This window comes from Somniosus microcephalus, chromosome 33, assembly GCF_052327205.1.
Source record: "Somniosus microcephalus isolate GS21.2 chromosome 33, FLI_Smic_1.0, whole genome shotgun sequence".
Classification (NCBI taxonomy): Eukaryota; Metazoa; Chordata; class Chondrichthyes; order Squaliformes; family Somniosidae; genus Somniosus; species Somniosus microcephalus.
The window spans coordinates 13,560,088-13,572,781 of NC_141019.1; the positions used below are offsets into that span (position 1 = coordinate 13,560,088).

General features: G+C 47.3%; 1 protein-coding gene across 2 annotated transcripts in view; it reads left to right on the plus strand.

Moving 5' to 3' along the window:
* The first annotated feature begins 1,141 nt into the window (after window positions 1–1,141).
* Window positions 1,142–12,694, plus strand: part of LOC147096970 (uncharacterized) — a 1,290,222-nt gene continuing 1,278,669 nt past the window's right edge. For both annotated transcript variants that reach the window (XM_085972683.1, XM_085972684.1), the window contains exon 1: window positions 1,142–1,299. In XM_085972683.1, coding sequence (XP_085828809.1) covers window positions 1,216–1,299 — 84 coding nt within the window. In that variant the 5' untranslated portion in view covers window positions 1,142–1,215. The remainder of the gene's footprint in view (window positions 1,300–12,694) is intronic.

The following is a 12,694-nucleotide window of genomic DNA, read 5'->3' on the forward strand; positions in this document are numbered from 1 at the left end:
GGTAGAGGAACAATGGGATCTCGGAGTACAAATACACAAATCACTAAAAGTTGCGACACAGGTTAGCAAGGCCATAAAAAAAGCAAACCAAGCACTAGGGTTTATTTCTGGAGGGATAGAATTGAAAAGTCGGGAAGTTATGCTAAACCTGTATCGAACCTTGGTTAGACCACACTTAGAGTACTGCGTACAGTTCTGGCCGCCATATTATAAAAAGGATATAGAGGCACTGGAGAGGGTACAGAGAAGATTTACAAGGATGATACCAGAAATGCGAGGGTATACATATCAGGAAAGGATGAACAGGCTGGGTCTCTTTTCTCTTGAAAAAAGAAGGCTGAGGGGTGACCTAATAGAGGTCTTTAAAATTATGAAAGGTTTTGATAGAGTGGATACAGAGAGAATGTTTCCACTTGTGGGGAAGAGTAAAACTAGAGGCCATCAATATAAGGTAGTCACCAAGAAATCCAACAGGGAATTCAGAAGAAACTTCTTTACCCAGAGAGTGGTGAGAATGTGGAACTCGCTACCACAGGGAGTGGTTGAGGCGAATAGTATAGATGCATTTAAGGGGAGGCTGGACAAGCATATGAGGGAGAAGGGAATAGAGGGTTACGCTGATAGAGTTAGATGAGGAAAGACGGGAGGAGGCTCGTGTGGAGCATAAACACCGGCATGGACTGGTTGGGCCAAATGGCCTGTTTCTGTGCCATATATCCTATGTAATCCTATGTAACCACTACCGTGTGTGGTTTATAGATAAGGTTGTCCAGTTTGGAGAGAATGTCATTCACATTAACACTGCTCTCTGCTCTAGCTACCGTTTGGCCCTGATGCACACCTGTGAAAGAAGCAGTGTAAATATTCAAGTATATTCAGCAGGACTGTTAAGTAATAAGTGGACAAGTGTGCTATTTCATTAATAATAGAATTTAAAATTCATACTTTTTGCAATTTAAAGCACTTTTTTGATCCGTTGGGCACGGCCAGATATAACATGCTGCTTATATTTCCTTCACTGGAGGAAGGAAAAGAACTTACTTTAGTTCTTCTTCACAAATTATTATCTTAGATCTGAAACGGATGTAAAGCATGATGGGTGTTTCAAATATCTCACTTCCTCATAGGCAGAGAGGCTGAGAGTAGACCAGGGGCAACCTGACACAAGCAGGCAGACAGACAGACACAGAGCCGGAGTGAAAGAAGGCAGGTGCAATGGCTGAGACACCGAGCAAAGCTGGAGGAGCCGGACTGTTTGCCAAACACGTACAAAAGAGACTCATGAGAGCACAAGAAATGGTAACAAATCCTTTTCCTCCATGTTACGTTCAAATCTAGATTGTTTAAAACTTGCACAAATGATTCGAGTGCTTTCCCTGTTGTCCCAGGTGTCTGACTTTGCCTGGTTGGTTTTCCCGTTACCTGTTGTGATTGTTCCAATTTGCTGGCAGATTCAGTACAAAGGATGATGCCCTTATCTGATGAGCTCATTCTTGTTATATGATTCGAATTACTTTTAGTCTGAGTGTAGGTTGACAACGAACATTTCCTGGTGTAAAACTGTATCTAAAATATATATATTTAAAAAAAAAGAACGAATTGAATAAACTCATTTTCTTTGCCCTGGAGCTGACACAATCGTTAATCTGGCGCAAGCGTTAGTTTATTGCTCAGTATGGTGTTTGATGCGGTCGCAGGGCGATCAAAGCGGATGTTTAGATGTGCAACTTCACTGCCAGCTTCAAGTCAGAAGAAAATTCTGACCCAGGCATCGCTGGTTAAACCTGACACAATCTCCAGTCACACTCAATGAAATGAAAAATCCACAAGCCATTCCTTTGCTCGGTTTTTGAAAGCTGCTTTCTGTTCAGCTGCCTCTCTGTGTGAAGGAGGGCGGACGAGCATCGATCGGCCAATGAAGGTTAACAGGAGAAGTGGTGCATGTTGTGGTCGGAGCAGAGTCACAGGATGTTGGCTGCCGGCTGCAATATCTCCGAGCTGGTAGCAGAGACCTCGTCAAGGATGCCCAGCGAGCTGCCTGCAGGGACCTCAGCTGTTGCAAGGCCTCCCGCGGCTCTCGGTGGATTGCTCCTGGCCCGCATTCTGAGCGGCTGCCCCTGTTTTTAACGGTGGTCGCGGCGGTGGAAGCAGGCTGAGGCTTTGCTCCAGGCCAAGATTAGGATGTGGAACATTGCCCCTTCCCCCGACCTCACACGAGCTCTGAAATACTGGCCTGTACAGGACTGCCTCAGGCAGCGTCGCTGGCACGGGATCTCGGAGAGGCAGGGCCATTTTGGACTGTCGGCTGTGTCTTTCAGAAGGTGAGCGACACGCTGCCACACGATTTTCAATCCAAAGGGATAGAAAATCGTCCGACAACGCGATGGCCATTTCCCCCTTCAGCCAATAGCACAAACTCCAAAAATCAGCTGTGCTGTTTGTTAAGCTGCCATGTTCGTAACATGGAGAAATAATTGCCAGTTGTGTACTCTGCCCCCTCCAAAAGCCAAGGGGGTCAGCAGTTCCCTGAGGGTAAGTGCGGTACACGATGTTCAGTGTGATGATTTGCTGTGAGATTGTAACACACTCTGAGCCACAAAGAGGGGCCTGCTTTTCAAACTTTGCTGCAGTCAGCTGATCCAAGTAGGCCCCAAGCCTCAGCTCTCGGTGTTTCATTGACGGATTGAAGATTTGGCTCCCCAGACATGCCCTGCAAAAGCTCTCGTTGCTCGGTTTCCTCAGCTTCCCTGAAGGTGCGGACTCCTCACTGGGGTACGGGCTCTTCGGCTGCCAGCTGGCCTCTGGTACCTCCCCCGAAGTGGCCGTTCTTTGCGTGTCAGCCCAGACACTGAGGGGCTCATTCTGACTTTGTGCGATAGTGTAAAGTGGGCGATAGTGAAGCGGCAGCACGTTTCACACCTCTCCAAAGGAAATAAAAACGAGCAGAGATGTAAAACAGGCTGCTGATTCACCCTGGCCCGTATTACACGAAATGCCAACAGTCATTTTCAATTCTGGCAGGGGTATAAAACAGACGGTCGCAGATCAACTGCTTGGGAGACACCTCACCCGAGCTTCCTCTCCATTGTGGATAGGGGCGGCTAAACCCCCACCACCAGTGTTTTACCCACGTCCAAATTGAAAACTCCACCCCCCCCCCACAACCCAGCACGCCCAGGGGTGCACAGGTGAGTTCTAGCCCCCTCAATGATACCTTGGCTCACTCCGCACAGGCTAGGGATGGCACATGCTGCCCTCCTGCTGACTCAGTGCCACTTCCCGTGCTGGATTCACTTGCTGAGCCATTAGCTAAGCCCCAGCACTCCAAGTTAACATATCAGGTTCGGCATTCTCCTGGTGAGGCCACACCCCCCCATCACCTCAGCACCAACAGCCACCATTACTTTTCAATTCTTTCCTCCTTTTATTTTCCTTAATTTAAACCCCCTCAGCATTTGTTAAAGAACAAGAAACTTGCAACCCCAGCAGACATTGCTCCCGGCTGCCAATCCCAGCAGACATTTCTCCCGGCTGCCAATCCCAGCAGACATTGCTCCCCACTGCCAATTCCAGCAGATATTGCACTAGACAGCCAATCCCCAGCAGACATTACACTAGGCTGCCAATTCCAGCAGATATTGCACTAGACAGCCAATCCCCAGCAAACATTACACTAGACTGCCAATTCCAGCAGATATTGCACTGGACAGCCAATCCCCAGCAGACATTGCACTAGACTGTCAATCCCCAGCAGACATTGCACTAGACTGCCAATCCCCAGCAGATATTGCACTAGACTGTCAATCCCCAGTAGACATTGCACGAGACTGCCAATTCCAGCAGACATTGCTCCCAGCAGCCAGTCCCAGCAGACATTGCACCCCACTGCCAATCCCAGCAGACATTGCACTAGACAGCCAATCCCCAGCAGACATTGCACTAGACTGCCAATTCCAGAAGACATTGCTCCCAGTTGCCAATCCCAGCAGACATTGCACCCCACTGCCAATCCCAGCAGACATTGCACCGAACTGCAAATCACCAGCACAGATTGCTCCATACTGCTAACTCCAGCAGATATTGTGCCCCACTGCCAATTCCAGCAGATATTGCACTAGACTGCCAATTCCAGCAGACATTGCACTAGACAGCCAATCCCCAGCAGACAATGCACCCCACTGCCAATCCCAGCAGACATTGCTCCCAGCTGCCAATCCCAGCAGACATTGCACCCCACTGCCAATCCCAGCAGACATTGTGCCCGACTGCAAATCACCAGCACAGGTTGCTCCATACTGCTAACTCAGCAGATATTGCTCCCAACTGCCAATTCCCAGCAGATATTGCACTAGACTGCCAATCCCCAGCAAACATTGTTCTCGACTGTCAATCCCCAGCAGACATTGCACTAGACTGTCAATCCCCAGCAGACATTGCACTAGACTGCCAATCCCCAGCAGACATTGTTCTCGACTGTCAATCCCCAGCAGACATTGCACTAGACTGCCAATCCCCAGTAGATATTGCACTAGATTGCCAATCACCAGCAGAAATTGCACTAGACTGCCAATCCTCAGCAAATATTGCACGAGACTGCCAATCCCCAGCAGATATTGCACTAGACTGCCAATCCCCAGTAGATATTGCACTAGACTGCCAATCCCCAGCAGACATTGCACTAGACTGCCAATCCCCAGCAGACATTGCACTAGACTGCCAATCCCCAGCAGATTTTGCACTAGACTGCCATCCCCAGTAGATATTGCACTAGACTGCCAATCCCCAGCAGACATTGCACTAGACTGCCAATCCCCAGCAGACATTGCACTAGACTGCCAATCCCCAGCAGATATTGCACTAGACTGCCAATCCCCAGCAGATATTGCACTAGACTGCCAATCCCCAGCAGATTTTGCACTAGACTGCCAATCCCCAGTAGACATCACTCCAGACTGTTGACCCTCCCCAGCAGACATGCTGCAGATTGTCAACAGGGAGACTACCTACTTAACTGCCGTTGTGAACTTACCTGCAGCTGAGCGTGTGTCCTGGGAATAACGCTGTAGTTTAAAGCTCAGAAAATGATCACCTCCGCTTCAGTACTGGATTATTAGCTGCAATTATTATCTTTTCGGAGTTTCAGCAAGTTTACCTAGATCACTGAGCCACGCCTTTTAATTGTTACTTCATTGATCTTGACCTATATATAGGCAGGGTTCAGATTTATTGCTGCACTTTTTTACCCAGTGAAGGAATTATTCTCCAATAAATTGGCTTAGTTATCTATTAGGGAATTATCCATATTTGGGCTTTTGCTGATTTACTGGTAACTGTTTCTGTTTTCTGATTGGAGGAATCCTTTATTCTTTTCGTTGCCTGACGACTATCTGTTTAACAATTAATGTGAATTTCATTAATGTGCAGTGTAGGTTCAGATCAATAAAATGAGTTATTTTTTTCCCTCCAACTTTGTTATCAAGCCTTCCCTGCTGAGTTGCACTACCCTCTCTTCCCTCATTGTTGCTATGGAGATGGAAGTGCAAGGGTCAATCTGCCACCTTCAAAAGCCAGGCCCAGGAATCATGGTTTGGAGAAAACAGAATGTAAATGTGAGCGGCCATTTCTGCCTCCATTTTTTTTTGTTGCATGTTGGCAGTTGGCGCTCTTATTGTTTAGTGGGCTTGTGGCCTGTGGCATTCTGGCACACCCAGACAAGATGCTGATAGTCCTTCTCTAAAGGGAGTTCCCAGCACCTGCAGGACTGCCATTCAGAGGGAGTGTCGGACCTGCATGTTCGAGCATGGTTTGTGAACCTTCAGTTCACTGGATCACTATGTCCCTGAGAAAACCACATTCACAGGGAGTCTCACCAGTTTGGTGCAGAGAGGATTTGTTGATCTAAAACCAAGGTTCTTCAGGAGAAAGTGATCACGAGGTGTTGAGCCACCTCCCTTCCCTCTTTCTGCTATCAGTTCGAACACTGGACGAGTGAAGTGAGGCTACCGCTCAATCTGTCATCAGATCAGTTACGGGATCCTTCAAACATCTTTTTAACCAATATTCTTTGCAAAGCTAGTTTCACTTGCTGCAAATACCAGTTCATTAGACTATCTCCAAATCAACAACACTGAACGCTGGTGCCCCCCATATTTGAGCAGAAAACAGAAAAGTGATACTTGGATGTGTGAATCCAACTCTGCAAAAGCTGGCGCTGAATAGAAACCTCACCCATTCTCTGTCTTATGCAGAAATTGCATCAAGGTAGTAAAGTCTTGTTGCCTGGTCATAAAACCATTTGTACTCCTGTGCAATGTCAATACAATTCCTCCAGTGTCCATCCAACATTGCAGGAGTGACCTTTTCTGACTTGTCTCTCTCATTGAACTCATAGTTGGGAGGCTCTTGATTGAGATAGACTGACATCTCATTGGGGTTTTTGAAGAACACCCTGGACAACCAATCCTACTGGGGCTTTTCCTTGCCTATGCTCAATTTCTACCTTCTGTAGTTGGGAGGGAGAAATGAGAAGTTCTGTGGAACACAAACATAGACTCCAGCTCACCTTCCCCCGTTTGTGGTTGGACTAGTGCTCTGAGTGTGTTTTCCTACCTCTTGACAATTTTATGTGGGACAATGGAGACATTTTGCTGTTGGCCCTGGACCTTGTTGGGTAGGTGATCAATCATCAAAACTGCTCCTTAGATACGTCATGGAAAGCTACTATATGGCTTTTTTTATTGGAGTGTTGGTAGTCCTAAAGACCTGCTGTGCTTATCTCACAGTAGGGAAAGTAATGACAGGTCTATAGTCCCTTGTACACAACCTTTATACCTTCTAATCGCTTTCATATCTGAGTGGAGAATTACCTTGCTCAATGTTAAAGGTCTAAACCACCTACTAAAAGGAAGAAAGTGTTCAGAAGGTTGAATACTTCCTCAGCACTATTCAGGACTCTTGTACTTTGAGTAACCCCGCCTTGTTATTTTCTCTTGATGCCAAGAAGGCTTTTGACTGGGTTGAACGGAACAGTCTTCAAAGAGGGTTGGAAGCAATGGGATTTGGTGCAAGCTTTATCCAGCTTGTTAAGTCCGTGAATGATTGAGACACGGACCAGCAGGAGTGAAAACAAACAGATCTTTACTGGTGGAAGTCAATAGCGAAACTAAACAACAGAGGCTCTCTAGCGCCTTTTATACAGGGGTGGTCACTGCCGGTACTGCAATCTGAGACCAGTTATTCTCTTAAAGGTACATACACAACAATTCCTCCCCTTTTAGATAAACAGTACATAACATTCATTTAACAACTAAATGATAACGAATTACAATCACAATTACTGTTGCTAGATACATTGGCTAAGTTTAAGCAATTATAAGTTCAGTCTTTGAGGAGGCTTCCTGGTTCTGTCTGGATAACGCCTCTTTGGGGTATCAGGTTCTTCTGGCAATGTTGCGTCGGGATCAATGTCTTTGTTTGGTTCATCTGCTTCCAATATTACCGGTTCTGCGGTAGCTGCAATTGGAACGTCAATTTCATTACCAGGTGTATCAGATCGTGGTGTGGAGTTGACGTTTTCCAGTGACTCTAGAATCTGGTCAGCATGTCGTCTTACAATGCTCTCCCCAACGTCCACGGTATACATGAGAGGTCCTTGTCGTGTACAAATTGTTCCTGGCTGCCATTTCTCAGTGCGGTAGTCCCGGGCCAAAACTGGTTGACCTATCTTAAAACTCCTGGTCGGCCTTTCATTCATATTCTGAAACTGACTGTTCTCCACATCTCTTCGGACGTTTGGCTTAACCAAATCCAAGCGGCATCGTAGTCTTCGATTGAAGAACATCATGGCTGGAGTTTGGTTGGTAACCGCATGTGTCGCATTCCGGTAGGCAAACAAGAAGTTGTCCACCTTGTGTTGTAGGGGTATATCTTCATTACACATTGCCTTGATAGCCTTCTTGAATGTTTGGACAAACCTCTCGGCCAATCCATTAGTGGCTGGATGATATGGGGCAGATGTACAATGCTTAACACCATTGTTCTTTAAGAACCTCCGGAACTCTTCAGACACAAACTGTGGTCCATTGTCAGAGCAAATCTGTTCAAGCAGCCCATTCCTGGCGAATATGGTTCGTAAAACTGTGATAGTTTTTTCCGTGGTGGTTGAGGACATTTTTATTACCTCTGGCCACTTTGAATGTGCATCCACCGCAATTAAAAACATCGAGTCCATGAAGGGACCAGCAAAATCAATGTGCACCCTTTGCCATGGAGATGAGGGCCACTCCCAAGAAACAGAGGAGCTTGTGGTGGGGCGTTTTGGACCTTCTGGCATCCTGCACAGCTCTTGGTCATCTCTTCGATTTCTCTATCGATTCCCGGCCACCACACAAACGCTCTGGCTAAGCTCTTCATTTTTACCCCACCCAGATGACCCTCATGAAGCTCATTGAGCACTCTATCCGTCAACTTAGGTGGAATTACTACACTGGATCCACACATCAAGGTTCCTCTGCACACTGACAGCTGTTCTCTTCTCGGCGAGAATGCTGGCAGCAGTGGTTCGCCATGTGCTGGCCATCCCTTCACCATTAAATCATAGACCCGTGATAGTGTCGGGTCATTCCGTGTTTCCTTTTCTATGTTTGCATTCGTCACAGGGAGACATTCGACTATGGTCGAGTGGAATAACTCCATTGGATCCACTGCAAGGTCTTCTTCTTCCACCGTCGGCAACGGTAGACGTGACAATCCATCAGCATTTCCATGCTGTTTAGTTCCTTTGTACTCGATGTCATATTGGTGTGCCCCTAGGAAAAGGGACCATCTCTGCAGCCGTTGTGCTGTCATTATCGGTACGCCCTTCTGAGGGTTGAAAATGGAGACAAGAGGTTGATGATCGGTTAGTAGAGTAAATTTTTGACCGTGCAGATAGTGATTGAACTTCTTCACCCCCCACACTAGGCTGAGGGCCTCTCTGTCAATCTGGGTGTAGTTACGCTCGGCAGAAGTTAACGAGCGTGACGCAAAAGCTATCGGCCTCTCTAGACCATCAAGGAATTTATGTGACAGTACCGCCCCAATGCCGTAGGGAGACGCATCACACGCCAGCCTGATTTGCAGTGCTGGGTTGTAGTGAGCCAATACTTCCCTTGAAGTGATTAAGTCCTTACTCTTCTGAAAAGCACGCTTACAATCATCGCTCCATTTCCATGCTACCCCCGTTTGTAGCAGGGCGTTCAGTGGGTGCAGAATTGTCGACGAATTCGGCAAAAACTTATGATAGTAATTCACCAACCCGAGGAATGACCTCAGTTGCGACACATTTTCAGGCGCTGGGGCTTTAACAACCGCTTCAATTTTGTCAGGGGACTTATGTAACCCCTCTTCATCAATCACGTGGCCACAATACGATATCTGTTTCTTAAAAAATTCGCACTTGGGGCGGTTGGCTCGCAGCCCATGTTCCCGTAGTCTAGTGAGCACCTGTTCTAGGTTGTTAAGGTGTTCACTGTCATCTTCACCTGTTACAAGGATGTCGTCCAAGTAACACTGAGTCCCCGGAATCCCTTGCAGGACTTGTTCCATCGCTCTTTGCCATATCGCCGGAGCCGATGCTACTCCGAATACCAATCGATGATACTGGTAAAGACCTCTGTGAGTGTTTATCATGAGATACTTCCCAGAGGACTCTTCAACCTCCATCTGTAAATATGCTTGTGCTAGGTCAATTTTTGTAAAACGCTTCCCTCCAGACAGTGAGGCGAAGATGTCTTCTATCCTTGGAAGAGGATATTGTACTGTGTGAAGGACAGGGTTCACCGTCACCTTGAAATCCCCACAGATGCGAATTTTCCTTGGCTCTCCGGACTTATTGCTTAACGTTTTCTTCATGACAGGAACGATGGGTGTCGCCCACTCGCTCCAGTCGACCTTAGACAACACGCCCGCCTTCTCCAGATTCTCCAGCTCTGCCTCGACGGCTGGGCGAATTGCATATGGTGCCGGTCTTGCTTTGAAAAACTTGGGAACTGCATTCTCTTCTATTTTTATCGAGGCGGTTACGCCTTTAAGCGTGCCCAGTTCTTGTTGAAATACCTCTTTGGCGTTAGCTAAGATTGTTGACAATCGTCCAGGAGTGATGTCTTCATCTTTTTTACCGTCCACCATCATTGCATGAATGGAATGCCAATCTAAGTTTATCTTCCTGATCCATTCCCGTCCCAATAACGGTGGTCCACCATTTGGCAGTATGTAGAGATACAATTTCCGTATTTTCTTGCCATTGTATTCGACAGGCACCCTTATTTTTCCTCTGGGGTATACTTTTTGCCCCGTATACGTCGTCAAGACGATGGATGTCTCTCTCAAGGGTATGTGTGAAAATAGCCGCTCGTAGTCTCGTCGATTCATGACGGTTAGCGCTGATCCTGTATCCAATTCCATTTTAACTTGGGACCCTGCTATCGTGAGAGTGACCCAAATGGTTCGGTGATCCTCTTTTGCGATTACATTGTGAAGTTTGAGACAGCTTAGACTCCTGTTTCCGGATTCACTATCGCTCATCTGGTCTTCGGAACTACTATCCGTCATCTTTTGTACTTTCTTGTACGGTTCCTTAGTAGCCTTTTTGTTGTCGCTGGTCTTCTTCCCAGACCTACAAACTCGTGCAATGTGTCCAATCTTCCCGCATTGTCTGCATATTTTGTCTTTGGACCAGCAGTCCTTCTGGTCATGGTTAGTTCTGCCGCAGCGATAACATTTTGCAAATCCCCGTGTCATTTCGTGGGTGCCGTATTCCTGTGGTTTTTGTTGAATTTCTGCAGCTCCCCTGGCTGCTGCTTCATACGATACTGCCACGCTGAAAGCCTTATCTAGCGTCAGCTCTTTTTCTGAGAGTAACTTCTTCTGTGTTCCTTCACTCAGGAGTCCACAGACAAATTTGTCCCGTAGGGTATCTGCCAGTCCTGCTCCGAACTGGCAGTGCTTTGATAGCTTGCGTAGTTCCGTAAGATACTCAGCATTGCTCTCATCTTTGTGCTGAGTTCTCCTGTGGAATTTAAATCTTTCTGCTATCAACAGTGGTGCAGGGTTTAAGTGTTCCTGTAGGACAGCAACAATTTCGTTAAAACTCTTCGCCTTCGGTTTGGTTGGAGTAATCAGATCCCGCAATAGGCCGTACGTTCTAGCGCCCATTAAGTTTAGCAATATCGATGCCTTTTTCCCCTCCGCTATTTCGTTTGCCTCGAAATATACCTCGACTCTTTCCACATACGTGGTCCAGTCCTCTATTGTATTATCAAAAGCAGTGATACAGCCAGTCTTCGGCATCTTGCAAATCTAAAATGGTGCCTCCCGCGCTTTGCCTTCTTCCCCGATTTAACAAAATGGCGCCTCCCGCGCTTTGTCTTCTTCCCCGCTGTTGTTAGCACTGCTTTCCACGGTTTCCTGCGCGTTAAATATTGATTCTTTTTCTTTTATTATTTTCCCATCGTGGAGCGAACCCTCTGGGACACTTCCCTCCCTCTTCTTAGGTCCGAACGCTGCCCGGCTTCGAATCACTGGCTGCGCCCTGTGTGCTCCACCCTCTCTCTCTCTCTTTGCTTCCCGACTCGCTGCCCGGCCCCGTTGAAAAGCCACCCGATCGAGCTTCAGCCCGCCGCAGCCCAGGAAGGATCAGAGCACTACCTGCCACCAGCCCGATTAGCTGGGAAACCACAGACCGGGGATCCCGGCCTGGCTCTGGACAGTCTCTCCTGCAAGTTTTTAAACCGATGATTGATGGTCGACGCCCGTTTCTCGAGTTTCAATGGCCTCTTTTTTTTTCTTCTGGCTCCGACCTTCAACAACGTCGTCGGAGCGAGTTGCAGGTAAGTTCGTTTCTTACTCGTCGCCAGTGTTAAGTCCGTGAATGATTGAGACACGGACCAGCAGGAGTGAAAACAAACAGATCTTTACTGGTGGAAGTCAATAGCGAAACTAAACAACAGAGGCTCTCTAGCGCCTTTTATACAGGGGTGGTCACTGCCGGTACTGCAGTCTGAGACCAGTTATTCTCTTAAAGGTACATACACAACACAGCTGGTGTCCTCTTTTATTCAAATCTCTGACCCTGTGTCCTCACCAACAGAATGATATCTGCCAGCTTTGATCTTTTCCAATGCATGGGACAACTTTTCCTTTCAAGGGCAGGGTGTTGCAGTAGGTTAGACACTGGCTATTCACCTCTGTGACCAGGCTTCAAATTTGGCCCAAACTAAGAGGAGGAATGTGTTCTTTTTCTGCTGGCTGTCTCACATGAAATGTGTTTGGGCGGTTTCAACCTAGTTTATCAGTACACAATCTGTAACCTCACAGCCTGGCATATCCCTCACTCTATCATCACCATCAAACCAGGCAACCAACCCTGGTTCAATGAAGAGTGTAGAAGAGCATGCCAGGAGCAGCATCAGGCATACCTGAAAATGAGGGGCCAACCTGGTGAAACAACAGGGCTACATGCATACTAAACAGCTGAAGCAGCATGCTAGAGACAGAGCTAAGTGATCCCACAACCAACAGCTCAGATTAAAGCTTTGCAGTCCTGTCACATCCAGTCATGAACGGTGGAGGACCATTAAACAACTAACGGGAGGAGGAGGCTCCATGAACATCCCCATCCTCAACGATGGCAGAGCCCAGCATGGGAGTGCAAAAG